This window comes from Bactrocera tryoni, chromosome 1, assembly GCF_016617805.1.
Source record: "Bactrocera tryoni isolate S06 chromosome 1, CSIRO_BtryS06_freeze2, whole genome shotgun sequence".
In the NCBI taxonomy this organism is placed as follows: domain Eukaryota; kingdom Metazoa; phylum Arthropoda; class Insecta; order Diptera; family Tephritidae; genus Bactrocera; species Bactrocera tryoni.
Genome location: NC_052499.1, coordinates 44,466,475 through 44,490,902, shown reverse-complemented (window position 1 = coordinate 44,490,902; position 24,428 = coordinate 44,466,475). Strand labels below are relative to the sequence as shown.

The window sequence follows — 24,428 nt, the reverse complement described above, 5'->3', positions numbered from 1 at the left end:
TTACGAAATGTTGGCGGCGAATTGGCACACACCTGCTTTTCGGGCAGGCGCACACAAATGCTTGGCATTAGATTCGCAATAAATTTGTGTAAGCTATTTTGAATCTCGCGTGACAGTTATAACGGCTTACAAGCTTTTGCATAACTCGAATAGTTTCTATACGGCTGCAACCACTTCACATATAACGCTCCGTAGGCAAAATCCAGGCAATATCAAGTTATACTTATATAAGATGTTTTGAAGTAAATAATACACAATGTCAAGAAATAACCCGCCATAACTTATTAAGACAGAAAGGTCTTGAAAACAGTTGAAGACATGTATAATACTCGACTGGATATCGCACAAAACCAATTTTTTCCAGAGTTGAGCTATAAAAAAGTACTAATATTCCTGTTTTTTGAAGGGAAAAAAACCGAAAAAAATTTCGAAATTGGACAAATTGAAATCAACATTATTAAATATCGTTTCTAACTTACTAAAGAAGTTAAGTTATTTATTACCCAAACGCTTTAAAAAAAATGGTTGATCCAATACCCAGAATAATTCGATTTTGCTTTTTAGTGTATAGTTTGTAATAATGGGTTGTCAAAAAAGTCTTGCGGTATTTTCGTAGTTCTAGTTTTATTCGTCGCATCGGGTCATGCTATAGCTTTTTGGAAAGCTCATTTCTCGCGCTAACACGTGTTTGATTGATTGTCGTTTCTTTTAAGTCGTTCGTGAGTAATAGCGTCGCAATCATGGAGCAAAATAAAGAGAAAATACGGCATATTTGACAGTACTACTACGATAAAGGCAAAAATGCATCTCAAGCCGCCAATAAAATTTGTGCAGTTTATGGACCCGATACAGTTTCCATTTCCACCGCACAACGATGGTTTCAAAGTTTTCGTTCTGGTGTAGAGGTGGTCGAAGATGCGCCACGCTCCGGAAGGCCTGTCGCTAAATTGGTCGAAAGAGACCGGCATAGTAGCAGCCGTAGCATCGGTCAAGAGCTGGGCATGAGTCATCAAAAATTCATTTCAATTTCAATAAAAAAAAATTCAATAAAAATACCGCAAGACTTTTTTGACAACCCATTATTTTGACCAAATTCGTTCTAACACATTTTTATTGTCAATTTCTTTATGAATATTTATTATAGTTATGGACTATGGAACTTTTTTCATGAATGTTGTTTTAGACTTTTTGTTATTGCATAAGGCAATGATAAAACATCCGAAGAAATTGTTTAAATCGGTCCAAACAGCACGATCAAAGTCCTGGTAAGAAATCTTTCGTATTTGTGAAGGGTATTGCAGCTTCGATACAACCGAAGTTAACATTTATCCTTGTTTCTTGTTTTATTTGCCTTTTTTACTTAAAAAGCATACACTGCACACAATTTTTCCAGTCATCGAAACACTTTTCATAAGCACATTTCGGGATGGTCTTCAGCTTCTTCTGCGAATTTTGTTTTATCTCTTGATCGACTGAAAACAGGTTTTAATGAAGTTTACATACTTTTCTTTCTTCAGTGTCTTGAGGACCCGGATCATTAAGTATAGCTTTCCCATGGAGATTGCCGAAAATCAATTTCTATGCCAGAGAACAGCAATGTTCAGCGGAAAAAGATTGAGAAAAGACGTATGTCACATAAAGTAAAATTGGGCCTAAGTATAGCACCCATTAGTAAGATTTTAGACGATGATCTTCTTACTGTGGGAGACACATAATTTAATAATCGCAAGGGTGGGTGATCTAAGATTCGGTTCTTTTTCGGTATTAAGAGATCAGCTTAGTATGACCCTCCGAAAAATCACTGATTTTCGCTATTTTTTTTATGTTGAAATTAACTAATCTGTCCAGATTTTTTTATAAATAAATACATTCCTGACAAAAACAAAATGATTTTTTTGTTTTTTTTATTGGATGTATAATAAAAAAAATTAATTGTTGAAATGACATGTAAAATGTCGATGTCCACGATTGCGGCCGCAATTTTGATCTAAAACAGAAATTTCAAAAAGAAAATAAATAATCTGTAGGAAAGTCGCTATCGCGCTAAGGAAGCTTTTTTTTCTTTGAAATTTAACAAAATGGCGGCAGTTTGAATAAAAACTATTGAATTTGGACCTTTTTTCGACAGTTTTTCGTAGAAAATAAGAGAAGGATTTAAAAAAAACAACAGCTTCCATAGCGAATGACGTTAAAATGTTTTCTCCAAATTGGAACTAGCTATCTAGAAAACTCTTCCTTTGAGAGCGAAAACCGTTTCGAAACGGTTTAAAGACGTCTCTCTCCGTTTCCCACTCTATTCCCTTTCTACAAGAAACGCTGTAGCGACCGAAATAATTTGAATTTCGATTTGAAAGAATGTTTATTACAGTGTATACTATCCGATAATGCAACAAAAAAATCGATTTTTCGAAAATTTCACACTGAGACCGAACCCTTAATGAAGCCTGCATTGGCATTAGAGCAACGTTACAATGCCTCTTTGTATGTTTGAAGAAATCTACAACCGCGGATGAAGTGAATTTTGAAAGGATTAAAATAAGAAATATTTAGTTATTGATCGTATACCATAGTTCTGCCATAAACAAACATAAACAAATTCCATTGGTCAAAGATTTGCGATGTTAGAAAAAATATTCATATGTTCCGTATTTATATTTAAGAACTTAGGTATTATCTCAATTATAATGAATCATTTGTTGGGAAATGCATTTCAGCAGATAAAAAAATTATTGTTTATCATGGAAAATATAAAAAAAGGAATGGCTAGTAAAACTTATTTCTCACCAAACAAGTGGCTCAACTATTTTAAGATCTTTACAAAACAATAATAAGAAAATGGCAAGGGCAATATATCATTGGATAATCGTTCAATCGTGCAGGGGATACTTAGAACCGACTGACTTTTGAACAAAAAATCCTTCATTGTCTGTTTTGCTAAGTGCTTGGTGTGAGTTATGAAATTCATCTAAGCCATTTGACACATTAGCGTGAAAGTGAATAGAACAAAAACTCTTTTCGCCTACAGAAAACAGCAAAATCAACAGCTTTGCGAACTAAACGTCAACTTCCTTTTAAGGAAGAGGAAATCTAAATTCCATTAAGTCAAAATTTATGATCAAACGCTTTAGAAGGTATACGCGCATATATACATACATATATTATTTATGTCTGCATGTGAGAATTCATTAAAATCACTGCATTTCGATTTACAATCGTTTTTCGACATTAAAGCATCCGCTTAACATTATAAAATGATTTCGTGATGCCACGAACAAAATGTACTACCAGCAAAATGCATTTGCATGTCGATCGACAAGCTGCCGGCAAATGAGTGAGCGAGCACAGCAAGCTGAAGAGCCCAACGGATGTCATAACATTATGTGGCATCCGCGGCTGACATCATTATTACCATGAGCGCATGGTTAGCAATAATGTTGTTGCAATTTGTTTTTTGTTTCCTATTTTTCGCCTTTGCATAAATGAATACATACATAGAAACAAAAATGAAAAGCAGTCAATGTTTGCGTTGCTGATTAATTCGAAGAGGAAATGCAGTAAATTTGCGCAAAACAAGTAAAAAGCGAAGGAAACAATTGTAAAGCTGCCACATTATCTGATAGTTAGTATGTTAGAAGTATTGTGATAATATTTTATAAAAACGTTAACTTATGGGAAGTCATAAAAATATGCGTCGTCATTCAGGCCAATATATATGTGCATACATGTACGTATTTAAACCTTTACGAACATACCACATGATCAAATTTGACCCGGACGAAGCAAAAAAAATCACATTTTCACGTATTTTAACACAAATCTTTATTACCGTTCTTAACTAAGCGGCAGATAATATAGTCATAACAAGCTTAATCCAATTTTCCATTTACTTAATATAAGCCTCAGCTGGGTTGGCTTTCAGTGCCTTCAGCGAGTGACTTTCAATGGCTTCAATCGACTCATGGCGTGCTTTTGGAAGCTTTCGAAACCAAAAAAGTTGCAAGGTGCCAATGTAATAAGGGGACTGAGCGGTGACTATCTATAATAGTACATTTATGCTAAAATGAGACGGCGTTTTCAGGCCTTTTGGTACGAGTCACGCACGACATGCTTCATACCCAAAACAGCGACGAAAATGAGTTGAGTCGGTGCCTACATGTAAGATATATTGACATCCTCTGCTATTTCGCTGATGTCAAAATAACGATTTTCAAGCACTGTTGGATGGACGACTCGCTTGAAGAAATTTTTCGATGATTTTACGATCTTGACCAAATGCTTTGTGCAACTCAGATACTGTTCGTGATAAAGTAGACTGACCAAAGCCCTTCTGCAACATTTTGAACGATTTCATAGCTATAATTCCATTGGAAACACAATATTTCAAGCAAAGTCTTTGTGAATAATTTTTTCCATCGTTAAAGTCGACAGATCGTGTTATAAACATGTACTATTTTATACATTGAAATCAAACTGAACATAGAACAAGGTTCCTTCAATCTACGAAAAAATTGTTTACCGATTTCTTTGAGCGTGCAGTTTACTTAAATGTACCAGGGAGAGTCAAATTTTATGAGATGGCATAGAACACCTAACAAATAAACAGTAAATGAATTTTTCGCAATATTTGAAATTTCAACAAAAAAATATATTATTTCGTTACTAAATTGTACTACGAGTACTTTTTATAATTAATTTTAAATGTAATTTTAAAGATATTTTTTAAATTAAAATTTTTTATCAGGTACCTCTTGACAAAAATGTTTTGAACTGTGACCTCTTCATTTCGTTGAATCTTCATTTCATAATTTCTTTTATTCATAAATTTTACAACGGTTGACAACACCTTATTTTTTTAACGTTATTTAAATCGTTTCGACCTTCGCTGACTGATTAACTATTATACTAGTTAATTTAATAAACTAAAATTTGTCAACAGGTGGCAACCCACAAAAAATATTTTGAGTTGTAAGCTTTTGCAAACTCCTCATTTTGTTTTGACTTTTCATCTCATAATTTCTTTTATTGAAAAATTTCAAAACGGTTGGCAACACCTTAACTGTAATAATCATTTCGATCTTCACCGTGTGGTGAACTCTGCACACTGTAGATGTGAGAGTCTAAGGCGAACTATAGAGTCTAAGCAGGTCACAATATTCTTCTTAGGTTTTGATAGATAATAAAATAATTCAATTTTTTTTTTAATCCTGAACTACACCGTATTTAAAATTAATATTATTTAAGGAATTATAGCCTAATCGAATGGGACATAATTTTGGTGGGTCATTTTATCTTTTCCTTTATTTCTCACAAACATGAGTAATTTTGAATATTGAATAAAAAAAAATAAGAAAAAACGTTAACTTCGGCTCCACCGAAGCTATATTCCCTTTACCGGCATATTACTTATGGCATGAAAGGGTTTAAAAAATCTTTATCTCAATTGATCGCTCAATTAAAATGGCAGCTTTGTATTATATGCGTCCGATCTGAACAATTTGCCTTAGATGATAATCCATACTAAATTCCCTGAAGATACTTTGAAAAATAAAAAAGTTTTGCTTTCAAGGATTTAAGTTCGATCGTTTAGTTTGTAGGGCAGCTACATATACATATGTGTAGTTGCTCGATATCGGCAGTTCCGGTAAATAATAATCGTGGAGGGAGAGAAAAGGACGTGTGTAAAATTTCAAGTCGATATCTCAAAAACTGAGGGACTAATTGACGTACAATGGCTAAATCGGCTCAGCTCGTCAAGCTGATTATTTACATATGTATATACAGTTGAACTTCCCTAATTTGAATCCACAAAGAAACTTCGAGTTAGAGAGACTTCGAGCTAAGAAAAGAAATTTATGTGAAATTTTGCTTCTATTGCCACTTCAAGAGTTCGAGTTAAGGAGAACTTCGAGTTATTGAAGTACAACTGTATATATTCTACAGGATCTTCGACGTTTCCTTTTAGGTGTTACAAAGTTCAAGGCACACCTCTTATATACCCCGTTAAGGGTATAAAACCATAAAGTTAAGAGCCGATGGAAATGTGACCCAGAACAATATTCCATTGGTGATATTTTAAGTTGTTATGGGATTATTATACAAAATATACATATGTACATTTAAACTGCAATGTTTTTACTTACACTGAAATTACTAGAAAATGGTGCCGTTCTTACTTTACAAATTTTTACTACCGTCTCTCTTTTCTCTGAACACATAATGCATATTAAGGTCAAACAGAAGTATGATCTTTATATTAAAGCTGCGCGAGGTTGTGAACTTTAAATGGAATACAATGTTGGCGCCTTTTTTTTGATATTCATCGGTAGTATTGCAGTATACTCCTATGTTGTTATAGGGGAAGTGGTCGATACTATAAGGCTGAAGTCGCATCCGAAAAGCACAACCGCCGTCGGATGTTTAACTGCTGTTAAAATTTACTTATGCTGGCTTCGCCTCAGTCATCATCACGTACCAAATTTGGCCATGCCCATCGTCCAATTTTGACCCCCGCTCCATTAAAGCCTTCTCATATCAGCTCGTGGATGGAATTTAATATGTCTGGCGTATTCAGTTATTGATTTATCGAGCTTTTAGTTTTTAACAGTGTCGTTATATGGAGAGTGAGGGGGGTTATCATCCAATTTCATCCATTTTTCCTCTGTCGGTAGGAGCTCTTATTTGCACTAGGCGAACTTGGTTGTGTGGTTTAGAAGATATGTATATTAAACTAATTACAGAGCGGGGCCACGCCCACTTTTCAACATTTTTTGCCTACAGGTGTGCCTTGCTACTATAATCCCATGTGCCAAATTAGAGTTTTATATCTTAATTTATTGCTTAATTATGGTACTTCAAATGTTTTTGGTTAATGGCGTTTTGTGGGCGTGGCTGCGTTCCGATAACGCCCATATACGAACTCGTATTTTTTCCAAGTTTGAGCAAGATATCTCAATTTTTACTCAAGTTACAGCTTGCACGGACGGACGGACGGACAGACTTCAATTGGTCTCATCATCCTGATCATTTATATATACATAACTCTATATCCTTCTCGATTAATTTTAGGTGATACATACAAGTATAACCGTTAGGTGAACAAAACTATTATACTCTGTAGCAAAATGTTGGAATAAAATACAGCATGCAGCTGCTTGTCGTGTCCATTTGATCTACTTTATGCTTTATTTTCAATACCCATTTGATAACGGTAAAAATTGCGTGGAATGTAAAGTGGAAGTTCGACGAGGTGAACATTAAAAAGTTTGAATTATTTGCATAACTGTATAAAATAATAGGAGGTCAGCCGTTGCCCACCTGTGGGCATTGAATTCATTTTTATGCAAATAAAAAGTTCCATATGTACCGTATGCATGTAGATTGAACAATGACTGACAGGGAACAGCAGTTGGCTAACCAGTAGCTGTCGAAGTCAAATTTAATGCGTGGACAAGAAAAATTTAACAATATCTGATTTTCAATGTGAACAAAATATATTAAAAAATTAAAAGATAGTTTACCTGAATTATACCCGATTTGTGTCAAATAATAGGAGTAGTAATATACAAACATATATACAAAGACTAATAAACGTGGAGTTTAGTGCACTTAGGCACATTTTTTCATGACTAATATATGTACTAGAGTGATTCCAAAAAAAAAAATTTTTTTTTCGTTTGGTACTCGAAAAAAAAGGTTCCTAGACACCTCTAAGAAAGCCTCTCCAAACATGAGTTTTTAATTGTAACGGGAAGGTCCTCCTACATACAGTTTTCTATTTTTTCTTATTATCAGATAGAAAAATTTATATCTCGCTTCCAACTACTTAAAAAAATATATTGTTCCTTAGATTTTGTAGGAAATTGAATGCTCTACAAAAAAGGTCTATTATGATTTTTTCGTAAACCCAAACGTTTAAAAGATATTAACAGTTAAAGTTTGATTATTTTTGGGAAAATTTTTTGTTTCTTATGAATTTTATAACTCAATGAAAAAAAATTATTATGTATATCCCTTCAAATAGTTTCGCAAAAAAAAAAACACAAAAGTAAAAGCTTTGGCTTCAATATAAACCAAACTTTTCCTACAAGATTTGAAGAAATTTTCCAAAAGGAAAAAAATTGGTAAACTATCGGATTTATAGTGCGCTATGTGCGTGATTTCAAATCGAAACATAAACATCAATCAATAACCGAATCTATAATTATATAAAACAAGTGTCATAAAAGCGGTCTCATACAATTCACGAAGTTGTTCTAAAATTCGTAAACCCAAAATTTTTAAATTTCATTAGTCAAATCACAGAAAGAAATACTATATATTCATGGCTCTTTGAATCCTTAATTAGGGTTTTTTTATTTTTTATCAGCCAGGATACAATAAATAGATACTTAAAAACAAGTCTCGTGACAAGATTTTTTTTGCAACGCTTTCTCTCCAGCTGTATTTACTTAAGGACAGGAAAAAATCGCTCTTGGTCAATATATACGGAAGCATTACGAAGTGTTTTTTGACCACCTTCAACAGAACTTTAGCATAACTAAATATTTACGAAACAAATATGTGTTTACCATTTTCGTTAAGTATATTTATAGTGTCGACTATCTTGATCAACCTCATTTAACGGCTATTCAAAATCATTTCGTAACTTTTTTTCATATATAGTAGCTTATTTTAGGTCTCCACGGTCTTCGATGACTATGGTATATGGCCTATATGGAATTCGACAATCAGCATAAATCAGGCATGATTGAACTCAAGAAAAGAGAGAGACCGAAATGTATGAGTATGAAGAGCTTGACAAGCTGGCCGACAGGGGTAATGTTCGAAAATTCTACGAAAGTTACGGCGACTAACAGAAGGTTTCAAGACCGGAGTATACTCTTGTAGAGCTCTATGAGGTGATCTAGTGACAGATGCCCAGAGCATACTAAAATTATGGAGGGAACACTTCTCCAGCCTTCTGAATGGCAGTGGAGGCATAACATCAGGAGATGGCGAACGCGACTCCCCAATCTATGACGATGGAGCGACGTTCCATTGCCCGGCCATGAAGAAGCGGCGGGGCCGATGGATTGCGGGCCGAGCTATTCAAAAACGGCGCCGAAAAAAGGGACAAAGTGCATGTATCAGCTTCTTTGCAACATATGGTGGGATGAAAGCATGCCCAACGATTCGAATTTAAGTGTGCTCTGCACAATCCACAGAATCGGAGACCCCACAATCTTTGACAACTACTTCTTCTATTGTGTGAAAGATTAAAGTCAACAAACGGATTGGATCTTATCAGTGTAGCTTCAGCGAGGTTTTAGACACGGCGATTTTTTTAATTTACTGCTGGAGAAAATAATTCGAGCTGCAGAGCTGAATAGATAAGGTACAATCTTCTACAAGAGTGTACAACTGCTAGCGTACGCGGACGACATCTATATTATTGGTCATAACAACCGCGCCGTTAGTTCTGCTTTCTAACGGAAACGAAGCAAATTGGTCTGGTAGTGAACGAGGGCAAGACGAAACATCTCCTGTCAACAAACGAACAGTCATCACATTCGCGACTTGGCTCCCATGCCACCGTTGACAGTCATAACTTAAGTCGTAGATAATTTCGTCTATCTCGGAACTAGCATTAACACCAACAACAATTTCAGCTTCGAAATCCAACGCGCGGAATAAATATTGTCAACTAGAGCTACTCCGGACTGGGTAGGCAAGTCACTCATCATCTCCGTCCTGCTACATAATACAAAGGCATGAATGATAACAATTTCCGATTAGTCGGCGTTATGAGTTTTCGAGAGAAAGGTTCTGCGGAAGATTCATGGTTCTTTGCGCATTGGCAACGGCAAATACCGCAGTCGATGGAAGGATTAGCTGTACATTAACACAGTTCAGCGATGCAGTACCCACCGGGGGAAGCAGAGAAAATGAAAACTTCCACTCCGTTGGAAAGATCAGAGAGAGAAGAACCTAGCTAAATTTAAAATTTCCAATGGGCACCAAACAGCGAAAAGGAAAACCAACTGGCGAAGTGCTGTAAACTCGGCTATAACCGCGTAAGCGGTGTTTACGCCAATAAAGAAGAAGAAGATGATACCCGCATGGGAAAAAGAATGGTTAACAGTCATCAAGGCATTTTTAGTATGAATAATATTTTTAATTAAAAAATAGTGTTTCGTTAAAGCTCAAAATTCCAATCGCTTTTCATCTTTTTAAATAGACTATAACGAGTGACACTCCAATTAATATTTCTCACAAAACGAACACCAATTGCGAAATTAATGCAAGTCTTTTGAGGCATAACTGCACAACATATAAATTCAATTCTGTTAAGAACGATATTCTAAACCCAATTCGTATTTTTCAGCTTGACAAATAAGAGGCGTTTGGTACCTTCCAACTAATAGATACCATTTTGAGAATTTTTCCTTGTCGAACGAAAAGATGAGATTAGGTATTGCCCACGTTTCACATTACCTTAGATCAAACATATTCTAAATAATTTCCAAGTCATTCTCATCTCAAAAGTTCAACATCATTACTTACGAATTCACTACTTGTTTACTTCATATTTCAATAGCACATAACCTCCAAGCGTTTTTCGTACGGAAAGCTTACCTGCAAGAAAAAAGAATAATTATTGAATTTGTGAATAATTTTGCTGAAAATATTTTAATTTGAATCACAAGATCGTTAATCAATAAATATGAAATGTGAACTCCAAAACAGAAAAACTTTGTTCTAAGGTTAAGGCCAAGTTGAAATTGGGCGAACATAGCGCTGTGCTGTCAAATCGACTGCAAAATAATCAACGCAAATAACATTATTGTACACTCAATTAAGAACAAGGCGTAGCTTGAGCTATAAAATCAACAGAATCAAATGAAAAGATGGTAAAAATGGGAAAATTGCAAAATCATTAACAAAGCAAACAATGAATAAGAATAAGCAAAAAGTTTGAGTCCTGAAAAAAATATAAAACAACATAATAAATACACACGATTTATATTAAGGTAAGAAAAAGAAGAAGAAAAAACACAAACTGTCGTTCACCTTGCTGGCAATCAGTTGTGGGGAATTTTTTCTTGCACAAAATAAAATTCATGTGAAAATTCTTGTCACAATCAACGGCTTCCAATTTTGAGCAGCAATTCACTTCGAGAGGGTTTCGGGGGTCGCGACGAAAAATTAAAATTGCGTTGCAAAACGCCAACAACAGCAAACAAGGTCAACAACCAGTGGGCTACAACGAGCGGCGTGTAAAAAGAAAAAATTATAATCAAAAAGAATTAAAAAAAAAACTGAATAAAAAAAATTCGCGACACTGTCTACGCGAGTACATAAATAAAACCGCTTCATTGACGCACTCAGCACATTGTCACTCACTCGCTCACTCATTACTTACTCAATGCTTAGCAATTTCAGCGCATTACTTGAGTGATTTTGTAGTTATTGCTATTTAAACTCCGAGTAACGAAGCTTGATTACATCACAAATTACATGGCAATGTGCAAAATTTTTCGTGTGCTTTGGTAGCCGGTAGCAGACAGAAAAACCAGGCTCAACTGTGGCAAGGGAGACGCAAAGACATCGACGGCTTTAACTGAAAGCGCCAGCGCACCCAAAACGCTACGTTTAAGGCGGTACGTAGTAGCAGTTGCACAAAAAGCCGACAAGCGAAAAGACACTAAAAAATAAATAAAATACTATAAACAAAAACAGCAAATATGAATACAAAAAAATCGCAACTTGCAAGACAAAACAATGCAACGGCAGCCAACTAAGTGGTGCCAAATTTGAACCGTTTGAGAAAATCCAAAAAAAAAAACATCCATGCAAATGGCATTTCGTAAATATTGATTTAATATTATGTAACAGCAAGCTCAGATACTATTAACTTTAATAAAGAAACAAATTAGCATAGAATTCAAAAGGAGTTCTAAGGCTTAGCGGTATTAATTAGAAAAAAATATGCGGAATTTCAGTTTCAGCTAACAGCAGTTTCGGGTCGCTTGATTATGGGTGTAAGTATTATTGTTACATGAGTTTTAAGGAAGTTGAATCGAATTTTAAGTGAAAGAAAGAAGTTCTCCTATTAAAGAAAAAAACACAGAAACATTAAATTTAATGGGGAATATTTATTATCATTCGAAAGAACATTATTTGGCATTTATTTTTTGAAGCTTACCTCTTTAAAATGTTGGCCGCAGCTACGTCTCAGATGGTTCATCCGTTGAGTCCAATTTTCGCTTAAACTCGTGCGAGCATTTCGACTGTTGTTCCAAGGCCTGAATCGAAGCAGGACCTTAGACCTTAGACTTTACATATCCCCACAGGAAAAAGCCAACGGTGTGATATCACACGATCTTGGTAGCCAATCGACTGGCCCAAAACGTGAATTTAACTACTCATCGAAGTCTTCTCTCAATAAATCCATTGATTGATGCGATTTGTGGGAAGTGGCGCCGTCTTGTTGAAACTAAATGTTATCGAGATCACGAGCTTCAATTTCAGGCATGAAATAGTTGGTTATCATGACGCGATAACGGTCGCCATTGACGGATACGTTCTCGCCGTAATCATTTTTGAAGAAATATAGACCGATGATGCCACCGGTTGAAATGACAGCTCTTGAATCTCTTCAGGTTGCGGTCATTTTGCTTGTTTGCATACCCGTTGAGGCCCAGAAATGGGCCGCATCGCTGAACAAAATTTGGCTCGGAAACCTTGGAGCTTCTTGGAACTTTTCAAGAGCCCATAGAGCGAAGCTAAAATTAGTACGCTGTAATTTATGATATCGATGTAAAATGCGCCAAGCCGTTCCATTCGTCAGCACGTGTCGCTTCGTTCGTGTACCTCTCAGCTACTGCGGCTGTATTTTCATAATAAAGTTGAAACGTAGCTAAAGTTCCTAACTTTAAATGATGAAATGCCAAACAATAGTGAACAAAAATAACATGACAGCTTAACACAACTCACGATTTCAGAGTACTATCTACCAACGATAGTTTTCGTAGGACTCATTTCCAATGATAAGATTAACTCTACCATCTTTTTTATTAGGGGACAAAAGCTGTAGTATTTTCAAAAAAAAAAAATAATAAAAATCGGGATCTGTGTCAAACATGAAAATCAAGTTCAATTGGTTTGAATGTCCAAAAACTTATCGATCATAAATACCTAGGTATGCAAAAAGCTTCAAAATAAATTTTAAGGGCAGATTGATACTATTTCATGGCCTCCAGACCACCTTAGATCGCTTATTGTGAATATGACGACTGTTAAAAAAATTTCTTTATTATCACTAAACTTTTTTTATATACATATGTATGTACATAGCTAAGCTAATATTCACAATCATAGTAAATATACATATACATATATGAAAATTGCTCAGCCATTTCAGTTCACAATCATTTTCAAAATCTATTTTTTTAGCTATGTATTTAATAGAAAAATCGCCTAATAAGTATTTACTTATTTTTATTGTCAACAGATTGCAGTGAAACAACACGCACAAAGCGGGCCAAACGGCCACGTGCCCCAGAACCGGTGAACTTCGAACCGGAACCACAACAAGATTTGGAAAATGAAGAAAGCGGCAGTCAAGAGAAGGATATACCTGAAATACCGACGAATTTCCTAAGTCCCTCTGTACGAGAATATCTTGAATTGGGCAAGTCGATACCTGGTGAGTTTAATAGAAATTTTATACAAAATTATAGACATATATTATATTTTAAGATGTAGTGGTTTGCAATATTTAAAGGTCCTAAGTTAGGTACCACTTTGTGGATATTGAAACTGCTTTAAGGTGTATGAAAATAGAGAAATATAATTATTTTTCACTTATTTAAACTAAACGATAGAGAAATATTTCTGGTATTCGAAGCTAGAGCGGAGGAAACTCTGATGCTTTTTTCTTTGGCCACATAAAAGAGAGGGAGTTGTGGGTTTCTAAACCGTTGGTGGAGGGATAAACGAGTATTGTCAGGAACTCTCTGTAACGGTAGATTTACTGCTCCGAATTGCAGCCTCTTCCAGAGGAGTAACTATGAACTCTGATGGCAGGGCGGCGATACTAGCCTTGAGTTCACTAACCGAGCGCACAGGACTGTTAAAGCAATGCTTCACCACCTAATCAATGGCATCTAGTCACTTTGTTTAAAACCTGACGCTGACAAGGGAAGGCACCCTAGCTCCGTTATCCGTATCATGAGAACGGTTCAGTGCTCCACTCTCTCGTGTGTGTCTGGATAGCTGGCATTCGCGAGATTATAGCCAGTGCTGGGCTACCATCGGATCATGTGCTGTAGTAAGATGTTTTGGCCTAAGATAAATCTTAAGAGATCCAGTAAGCACGTTGTGCTTAGTATAGTTAGTATCTTTATAGTTGAGAAAGTTTTACTAGACGCCAGCTGCAGAAGCTGGAAAAAAGACGAGTTGGCAACATATCAACACTTCCTTCTTGATTGTACGGCGTTTGCGACATCAACTTTTAAAACTTTTCCCACCCAGCTAGTGGGAACAGAAATTAAACGCTGAAGCAAATTTATATTGGCCACAAGGTGCTTTAACGACTTTTAAGATCGGAGAGGGGAGTTTTATTCTTTTTATAGATTAACAAAGGACTTCGTATAGCAGTTCAAGTGGATCCCTGGATCAGCTATCGAACTTAACCTAACCATTGTTTTTTAGGGGATCTCAAGAAATTTGTATATCATTTCTAAAGGAATATTTTCCTTGAGCTCAGCAATGATCCGAAAATTGCTGGTACACTTCGGTTTTCTATTAACTCCACATAAAGAAATCAGTAGTAAAAATTTAAGGTTTGGTCCCACTTAAAGCCACCTACTTTCAACACCTTCCGTCAAATTGGAAATTCTATTTATAAATTCCAGTCGGTCGACAATATGCTTTTACTTAATTGCTCTATATATGCAAACAAAAAAAACAATTCTTCTAAAAGCGCCACAAAGTTATTAGAAGGTTCAAAATGATGAACGTGGCGTCAATTCGACTCTCCTTCACCAAATTCCTTTGGCCGTCTTGGCCGTTGAAAAACTTAAAATTGATGCGACAAACAATGTCAGATTTACCGTACCATAGCTTGCATTCTAAGGGCGCTGATCAACGCATTGATTTGATCCGCTGTGCTTTTGAGCGCCGTGGAGTAAGGCTGTCGCCAGCAGGTGCCCACGTAAAACACACCGGACGTTACCGTACCATAATCGCTAATAATTATGTAAGCAACCTTATTTAAATTTCTCTAAGTACATATATATTTTGACTTGCCAGAGGAAATGTACAGAATATAAGGGAAATTTTAAAATTTAAATTTAAAGAATTTGATTTTAAAGAATCCAATTGTCATTTTTTTTTTATTAAGATGATATAACGGGTAATCCATGCACAAGGCCTTTTTTGACAGATCACGCGTGAGTAAAGTCGACCTTCCCACGCGACATTGCTTCGCTCTATGGACTCTTGAAAAGTTCCAAGAAGATCCCACGTTTTTGTTCTGGCCCAACAGGTATGCAAAATTAAAATTACCGCATTTGGGATGAAGAGCAAACTGAAGAGATTCAAGAGCTGCCATTTCATCCAGAAAAAACAACGGTTTGGTGTGGTCCATATTTCTTCAAAAATTATGCCGTTAACGCGCTATGATCCGACTATTTTATGCCTGAAATTGAAGCTCAATTGATTTATTGAGGCAACACTTTGGTGAGCAGATGATTTCACGTTTTGGACCGGTTGATTGGCCACCAAGATCATGTAATATCACACCGTCAGATTTTTTGCTGTGAGAATATGTAAAGTGTAAAGTCCATGCGGATAATCCCACTTCGATTCAATCCTTGTAGTAAAACATCACGCGTGTCATTCGTTACCAGTCGAAATGCTCGCACACTATCTAAAATTGGACTCAACGGATGGACCATCTGAGACTTAGCCGCGGCCAACATTTGAAGATTATGTCTTATCTTCAAAAACTAAATGCCAAAGAACATTATTTTGAAAGATAATAATCATTCTCCATTAATTTTGAAGTTTGTGTGTTTTTTTCTTCAAAAAAGTAAGGAATCTCGAAAAGGATCACCATTTACACGTGTTTTTTTACGATTTTCGTTTGTTTTAAGCTCTCACTTCGTTGATTGTTCGTAAAATATCGGTCAAAAGGAACACTGTCACGATTTCACAGCCTGCATATACTCCAGACTCGACCCCGTTTGACTTTTCCTATTTTCAAAAATGAAGAGAATCTTATAGTTCCATCCTTTTACAAGAGCGAATAAATAAATATATTTTCCAAAAAACGAAATTTTATTATTATTATTTTTTGAACACACCTCGTATGTTTCCCATATTTTTTCTAATATTATAAATGTTTTTATATAATTCAAAAACTTCGATACAAATTTCTTTTTGCGCACTAATTTACCCATTAGAGTATTTAATAAATACTAACGGTAATGAAAATTGCAACAACGTGCTGGTGCTGCCAATGAAACGAAAAACACAATTTTTTCAGTCAAATGCAACAAATGACACTACATATGGAATTAGTGTTGAATTACAAAAAACTTGAAAAACATATTTACCCACATGTATACAAACACTAAAAGGCTATCTAAAGGCCAGAGGCGCTTGGTTGTCATTCACAATTCAAATAAACATTTTAATTTATTTATTGATTCGATGCCGGCAGATATGCGCTTTCGCATAATAACGAAAACACAGTAAGTGCAGCATTGGAAAGCACTAAAAAATTGATATTGATGGGGGAATCAAAGAAAAAAAGCTCCTTCAGCTATACGTAAATGAGAATTTAGGAGAAGATCTGATTTTATGATTTTTTCCGCACGCTTGCTGAGTGCATCGGGCGGCTGGTTTTGTTTCTTTCTTTCGAAAATTTGCTGGCGGGGGCAGAGAGGCTGAGCAGAAATTCAATTATTTCGTGTTAAGAACAGATACACAATGACAACTGATAGGCAAACTACAAATGTATGAGAGTAGAAAAAAGTCGCATAAAAAATGTCGAATTGCCTCTCGGTGGCAGGCTTTTGATTGCATGCAACATACACATGCATACACACAAACATATGGCATGTGCCACATAATCGAATGCAACAGGCGCACTATTTTTGAAATCTATCCTCCTACCATCCATGTGGTCAATAGTTATCTGTTGCGGTCACTCAGTTCCCGGGGGTGTGATGTGTGATAAAAAAGCAATATGGCAACACGGAAATATCCATCTGATAAAAGAAGCTGAAAAACTCAGTCGACTTTTATACGCGCGGCATAATTGAGTGCAACTAACAGCGCCTTGTTTGCCACTGAATTTTGACCGAACCTGCAGCAAAACACCCTCACTCATCCGCATGCGAGTCACTAATTCACAGTACACAAAACACATATTTCTTTTAGCTTTGCATGCAACTGGGGTTTTTGGACGAAAGTGCATTTGGAATTTCATTTCGCAGTGCAACAACGCGAACAGAAAAGGAACTACAAGGTGACCAAGGCGAAGTTGACCGAGTAGACTGAGAACTGTTGATTTTATACAGCCGGATTGTTCGGAGAATTAAGCGTTACCAAAAGTTTTCCATATAAGGACTTTATTTTGTTGGATCAGTTTGTATCGCACATATGGTATATCCTACAGCGATGCGATATCGGAGCTTTCAACAAATGGACCACGTAATTAATATTGGATTTAAAGAGGATATAATAATAGAAATATACCAATAAAAATAGATCAGAGGCAGACATTTTTATACTCTCGCAACAAAGTTGCTAAGGAGAGTATTATAGTTTTGTTCACATAACGGTTGTTTGTAAGTCCTAAAACTAAAAGAGTCAGATATAGGGTTATATATACCAAAGTGATCAGGGTGACGAGTAGAGTTGAAATCCGGATGTATGTCTGTCCGTCCGTCCGTCCGTGCAAGCTGTAACTTGAGTAAAAATTGAGATATCATGATGAAGCTTGGTACACGTATTTCTTGGCTCCATAAGAAGGTTAAGTTGGAAGATGGGCAAAATCGGCCTACTGCCACACCCACAAAATGGCGAAAACCGAAAACTTATAAAGTGTCATAACTAAACCATAAATAAAGATATTAAAGAGAAATTTGGCACAAAGGATCGCCTTAGGAATGGGCATATTTGGACGTAATTTTTTTGGAAAAGTGGGCGTGGCCCCGCCCCCTAATAAGTTTTTTGTACATATCTCGGAAACTACTACGGCTATGTCAACCAAACTCTATAAAATCGTTTCCTTCAGGCATTTCCATATACAGCTCAAAAATGGAAGAAATCGGAGAATAACCACGCCCACCTCCCATACAAAGGTTATGTTGAAAATCACTAAAAGTGCGTTAACCGACTAACAAAAAACGTCTGAAACACAAAATTTTACGGAAGAAATGGCAGAAGGAAGCTGAACCCAGGCTTTTTTTAAAAATTGAAAATGGGCGTGGCGTCGCCCACTTATGGACCAAAAACCATATCTCGGGAACTACTCCACCGATTTCAATGAAATTCGGTATGTAATATTTTCTTAACACCCTGATGACATGTACAAAATATGGGTGAAATCGGTTCACAACCACGCCTTCTCCGCCTTCCAATATAAAGCTATTTTGAATTCCATCTGATGCCTTCTCTGTATAATATATAAGTACATACATTAGGAACCAATGATGATAGCGGAATAAAACTTTACACAAATAAGGTATTTGAAAAATATGTAAATGACGGATAAGAAAATCTCGATTATCACTTTATCATGTGAGAGTATAAAATGTTCGGTGACACCCGAACTTAGCCCTTCCTTACTTGTCATTATTAATTTTATACATAAAGTTGAAACTTCTGAATCACGTTTCGAAAGTTTGCAGCTTGTTCCCTAAAACTTTATAAATTGAAGTGATGGATATTCTCATTTAATTTTATTAAAATATTAAACATAATGACCAAAATTGTATATTGGGTATGTAGCCAAGTGGGGATATGAACTGAATACAACCATATTTGGAACTAAGTTGCCATTTATCACATACTATATGTTGTAATACATCCTGGAAGCTTTCATTGAAGCCGAACATCGTAGAGAGAGCAAAAATGGCATCGATTGCCTTATTCTTCAGGAGAGGACCCATTGGCAAAGGTGGGGTTTCTCACCGAAAGTGGTGCTCTGGCTCTGACTCTGCAACACCATAGTCAAGCCCATTATGTTTTTTGGAGTTTTTATGTGGTGGAGGCCTCTTGAAAAGACCACACTTGCAAAGAAACTGAAGAGCGTTCTACGGGCGGCGCTCATCAGCATGTGTGGTGCACTATGGTCCACTCCAACAATGGCACTTAACGCCATCGTGCACGTAGTGTCCGTAGACATCGTCGGAGGGTGTATGGCTGCAAAAGTTTCTATCAGACTGAGAATCTGGGTTGTTAAAAGAGCACGTATCTGAACACGCAGATATCATTACACACTTTGACTTCATATCGGATCACTTGGACCATGGAGTTGCTAAACCGAACTCTAGCGGCTCCTTCTATGTCCATATACTGACGTGGGAGTCGTGGGTGGGAAGAAACTGATGGGTCAAAGCATGGTGGAGGGGTTTACTGTCAGAAGCTCGCTATCAAGTCCAGCTTAATACTTCCTGACTATTGCAGTGTCTTGCAAGCCGACGTTGCAGCCATTAAGGTAGCAGTAGATCTACTGCTCCGGAGTGCAACATCCTTGTTGGTCGAGGAGTGCCTAAGCTCGCTATCAATAACAATAGCGGAATTGCAGCCTTTTGGCCCAAGATCGATCGTGCCCTCAGTAAGGCTATCATCTCCCTAGTTGTAGCGCTTTTAACAGGTTATTATTGGCGTTCATGCTGTAAGGTTGGAAATCTTACCAGACACCATCTACAGAAGCTGTATGGAAGAAGATAAGGAGGAAACAAGTCAACACTTCCTTCTTGATTGTCCCGCGTTTGGAGATCAGGACTTAAACACTTGGAAGCGCATACCTTCAGACATCTCACCGAACTAGCGGGAGCGGAAATTAAATGACTGTGCAAAGCATTTTGCTAATTTATAAGTTCGAACAGTTCTATGGCTTCGCAAAGGACTACATATAGCGATCATTGATCAGCCATCTAACCTAACCTACCAGTCGAACTTCTATAATTCGAAGTCTCTCTAACTCGAAGTTTTTTTTTTTGGATTGTGCCTATTCTAGTTGGGGAAGTTCAACTGTATTAGAACTTATTACTGGCATGAATTTGTCAGTCGGAAGTCAACACTGGCAGCCCTTTTGCTACAATTACCACCTCTTTTGCTATAATTTTAATGACTTACAAGTCAATATCATGCGAATCCAGTCAATACTTTATTCCATAACTCATTTAAGCAATTACACATCTAGAAAAAGAAAAAAATTATACAATGTTATAATAAAAACCCTAACTTCGGCTGCCCCGAAGCTATAACAGTCTTCACAAAAGCATTTCTTATAGCATAAAAGGGTATAGATTTTAATAGCTACACCTATACTGGACCGATCTGAACAATTTATTCGAACCACTATATAATTATAACGCTGCTTTGAACAATAATCTATACCAAAATTCGTGAAGAAAGCTGGTCTTATATGAAATCTAAGGACTGGACTTTGATTGATAATTTTCTGTAGGAGTTATATCCTATAGTGGTCCGATATCGACGATTTAGCGGTTCTTTTTAGGGAGTCCGACTTTTACTTCGGGATGTTAATATACTCTGTTCAGGGTATAAAGATTTATATAAGATTCAATCGGCACTTTTGTGGTACAGAGGTCACGAGAGATCTACATACACTCGGGTCTTTACTAATTAAAAATATTTAAAATCGAATTTTACAAAATACTCGGTCGGGCTCAACCGGGATTTGAACCCGGGACCTCTCGCACCCAAAGCGAGAATCATACCCCTAGACCATTGAGCCGCTTACTTTAAGCCGAATTCGATTTTTTTTCATCGTTTCTGATATAATCAGCAGGTTTTCTTTTTCACAAATTTACAATTTATTTGACAAAATGTGCAATTTTCTGGACAAAAATAATAAAATTGCTTCTTTTTAATTTTGTTAAGAAAATAATATTATTGTAATAATACTATACACATACATATATGTATATATAACCAATATAACCATATTTATGCACTTTAAAAATAGGTGTTTTTTTAAATAATTTTGGACCATGATAGAGATGAGACGGAATGACATACATAAGTTAGAATATAACCAAATGTTAGGTTCCGAATAGGAACTTATTCGTTCAAATATAACTCTGAAAACATGAGAATTAACAGCATTAGAAATGTCGTTAATGTATTTCAAAAACGGTAGTTGGAAAAAAATTCAAATAAAAAAGTAGTTCGGGCTCAACCGGGATTTGAACCCGGGACCTCTCGCACCCAAAGCGAGAATCATACCCCTAGACCATTGAGCCGCTTAATTTAGATCAACTTGCATTTTCTTTTGGCTCAAATCTCGGCCTTCGTTGGTACTCATCTTCATCAATAGTTTTGCTGGCTTTGCCATGCACGCAATAGTTTATTTATCTGTATATTTGTATTTGTTGGTGCATTAATTAAAAAGTGAAACTTCATGTTTTCAAACTTGTTTTTTGGTATCTTCTTCGTTCGTTTTAACAAATGTACGTTTTGATAAAAGTTATGGCACTTGATATGTGTATGTTTGCACGTGGTGGAATAACTGTTATAGTATAGCAGCAAATTCCAATTTAATTCATAAACAAAAACAAGTTTGTTTCCACTTACAGAAACTATAGGTCTCATGTGCATTTTGTGCCTCTGAAGATGTGTTTCGTTCTTGCAATATGGGCTGCTCTGAGTTATTATGTTTTCGGCCAAACATCTCACATAATTATTACGACACGATAGATGGCGCCGTTGGCAATAAATATAACAGCCCATATTTACAGTTGCGAGCATTGAAATAGTAGTGGCTATTGGTCAAGAGAGTTTTGCTTTAAATTTTGTTTATTTTATGATATTGCCGTCGATCATTACTTTAGTTATATTCTCTGAAGTATAACGGTCCTGTTATTCACAACAATAAGTGTGAAACACTTACCGTTACTTTTTTAGAGCCAATTTAATTGGGATATCTGTTTTTATGAGCGAGCAATAGAATAGTAGTGAACGGTGAGCTGATTACAAACAGAGAATTTTTACTAAAAAAAATTTAATTTTATCAAACAAAAAATAAGTTTCCTAATCTTTTATTTACTATTAAATGCAAAAAGCAAAAAAAAATATGACTTTGCCCTTTTATTGGGCCGCGAGAAGCACTGTATTGAAGAAAAACGAGAATGGATTCAATCTGTCATAAACAACGGTAAATCCTACAAGGGAGTGGGAAGACTTGTAGGGTGTTAAGCCACAACGATTCGCATTGCAATTATTTATAAAAAAAAAGACGAAAAAAGGGGGCGCAAGATGGATTTTTTCTGAGAATTTTACACGAATAGTTTTAAGATGTGCCAAGACTCGACCTAGAATGTCAGCTATGGAGATTCGGAATAAACTTAACCTGGCCTGCGGTGTTCATACAGTGAGAAGACTTCTACATGAACATAATTTATATGTCCACAGTCCCCGAAAAGTACCGTTATTAAAAAAAAAAATCATGTAGCAAGACGTTTTTAATTCGCCAAAGGACACCTGAAATGGCCGATTGAGAAATGGCGCAACATCTTGTGGACAGACGTGTCGAAAGTTATTCTATACGGCGGTAAAGGGTCCCGTCAGTATCTAAGATGCTCCCCTAATACAGAGTACGACCCCAGATTCAGCACAAAAACTTTGAAGCATGGCGGTTTGAATATCATGGTTTGGGCTGTTTTTCTTACAGGCCCAATTTTTTTGTGTAGTCCCAATTCACAAGATTACTGGCATAATGGACCGATACACATACGTGGATATAATGCAGCATATTATGATACCATTTGCTGAAAAGGACATGCCGCTGAAAAGGATATTTCAGCAGGATAATGACCCGAAGCACATCAGTAGGGTGGAAAAAAGTGGTTTTGGGTCAATGGAGTTGAGGTCATGGGTAGGCCAGCTCAATCCACTGGCCTAAATCCTATTGAAAACCGTTGGACAGATGTCAAGAAAGCCGTGTGGAAGGATAAACACAAAAACAACAACGAGTTGTAGACCGTAGGGCAGCAATCATGGCAGAGCATACCACTGAAAAGATGCCACAGTCTCGTAGATTCTCTGAAGAAGCGATGTATTGGTGTTATCAAAAATCATGGCCATACTACCAAGTACTAAGATCTCTTATAGACGAAACTTGCAAAAATCCTTTAGTATTTTTTAAAAAAATTGTTTAGTACTTTACTACTATTTTACTGCTCCCCAAAATTTTCATACATAAACACATCTTTGTAAATAAACATATCTTGTACATATTCAAATCTAAATATTTTTAGTAATAAACATAGCCTGGAAAATATGATCCACTTTTGCATTTCAATGGATGTTAAAATTGTTTGGAATTTTACATAACTCCCAGATATGTAAAGCTCTAACACCCACTACTATTTCACTGCTCGCAGCTGTACATATCAACTGATTCAACTCATAAGCAATATTCCAACCAAAAATATATCGAAAGATTTCACTGAAGTCTAAATATCTATAAAACGTGGGATCTAAGTAGAGGTACTTTTTTCAATATCATTTTTTGAGATATCACGCGTGAGTCGTGTCAAGCCATCATGTTATTTTTCTTCAGTATTATTTGGCATATCATCATGGAAAGACTTACGAGTGAACAACGTTTACTAATCCTTCAACTTTATTACGACAATTCACGTTCTATAAAGAATGTGTTAACGCGCTTCGCTCAACTTATGGTCAACACGTCGAGATCTTAAATTGAGATCGTATACAATACAGCTTTTGCAAGAACTGAAACCGCTCGACCTTTCCAAATGACATTGCTTCGCACATTGGGCTCCTGAAAAATTCCAAGAAGATCCGACACTTTCGAACCAAACTTTGTTCAGCGATGAGGCCCATTTCTGGCCCAATGGATATGTAAACAAGCAAATTCGCCACATTTGAGACGAAGAGCAAACTGAAGGGATTAAAGAGCTGCCAATTCATTAAAAAAAAATAACGGTTTGATGTGGTCCCGGCCCACAGCCGGTGTAATTTGGTTAAATGAAGCTTAAAATATCACCTTTCCAACATTATATGAAATGACACAATGTGACTGGCAGCACTGGAGATATGCGACTGCAACGACATCTATTGACAAAATACGAAAAGACTTTTTCGACTACCCAATATTTGATGCCTGAAATTGAAGCCCAATGGTTTTATTGAGAGAACACATAAGGATAAGAGAG

General features: G+C 36.3%; 2 protein-coding genes and 2 non-coding genes across 4 annotated transcripts in view; 1 reads left to right on the top strand and 3 right to left on the bottom strand.

Annotated features, from left to right (window-relative positions):
* Positions 1-24,428, bottom strand: part of LOC120766963 — a 231,070-nt gene that overhangs the window by 64,539 nt on the left and 142,103 nt on the right. The window lies entirely within an intron of this gene.
* Positions 1-24,428, top strand: part of LOC120766966 — a 54,064-nt gene that overhangs the window by 28,368 nt on the left and 1,268 nt on the right. Inside the window, exon 3 of the mRNA XM_040092756.1 lies at positions 13,493-13,687. Coding sequence (XP_039948690.1) covers positions 13,493-13,687 — 195 coding nt within the window. The remainder of the gene's footprint in view (positions 1-13,492; positions 13,688-24,428) is intronic.
* Trnap-ugg lies at positions 20,912-20,983 on the bottom strand. The gene has a single exon. It is a non-coding gene; the product is annotated as a tRNA-Pro (tRNA).
* Positions 21,420-21,491, bottom strand: Trnap-ugg. Its single transcript has one exon. It is a non-coding gene; the product is annotated as a tRNA-Pro (tRNA).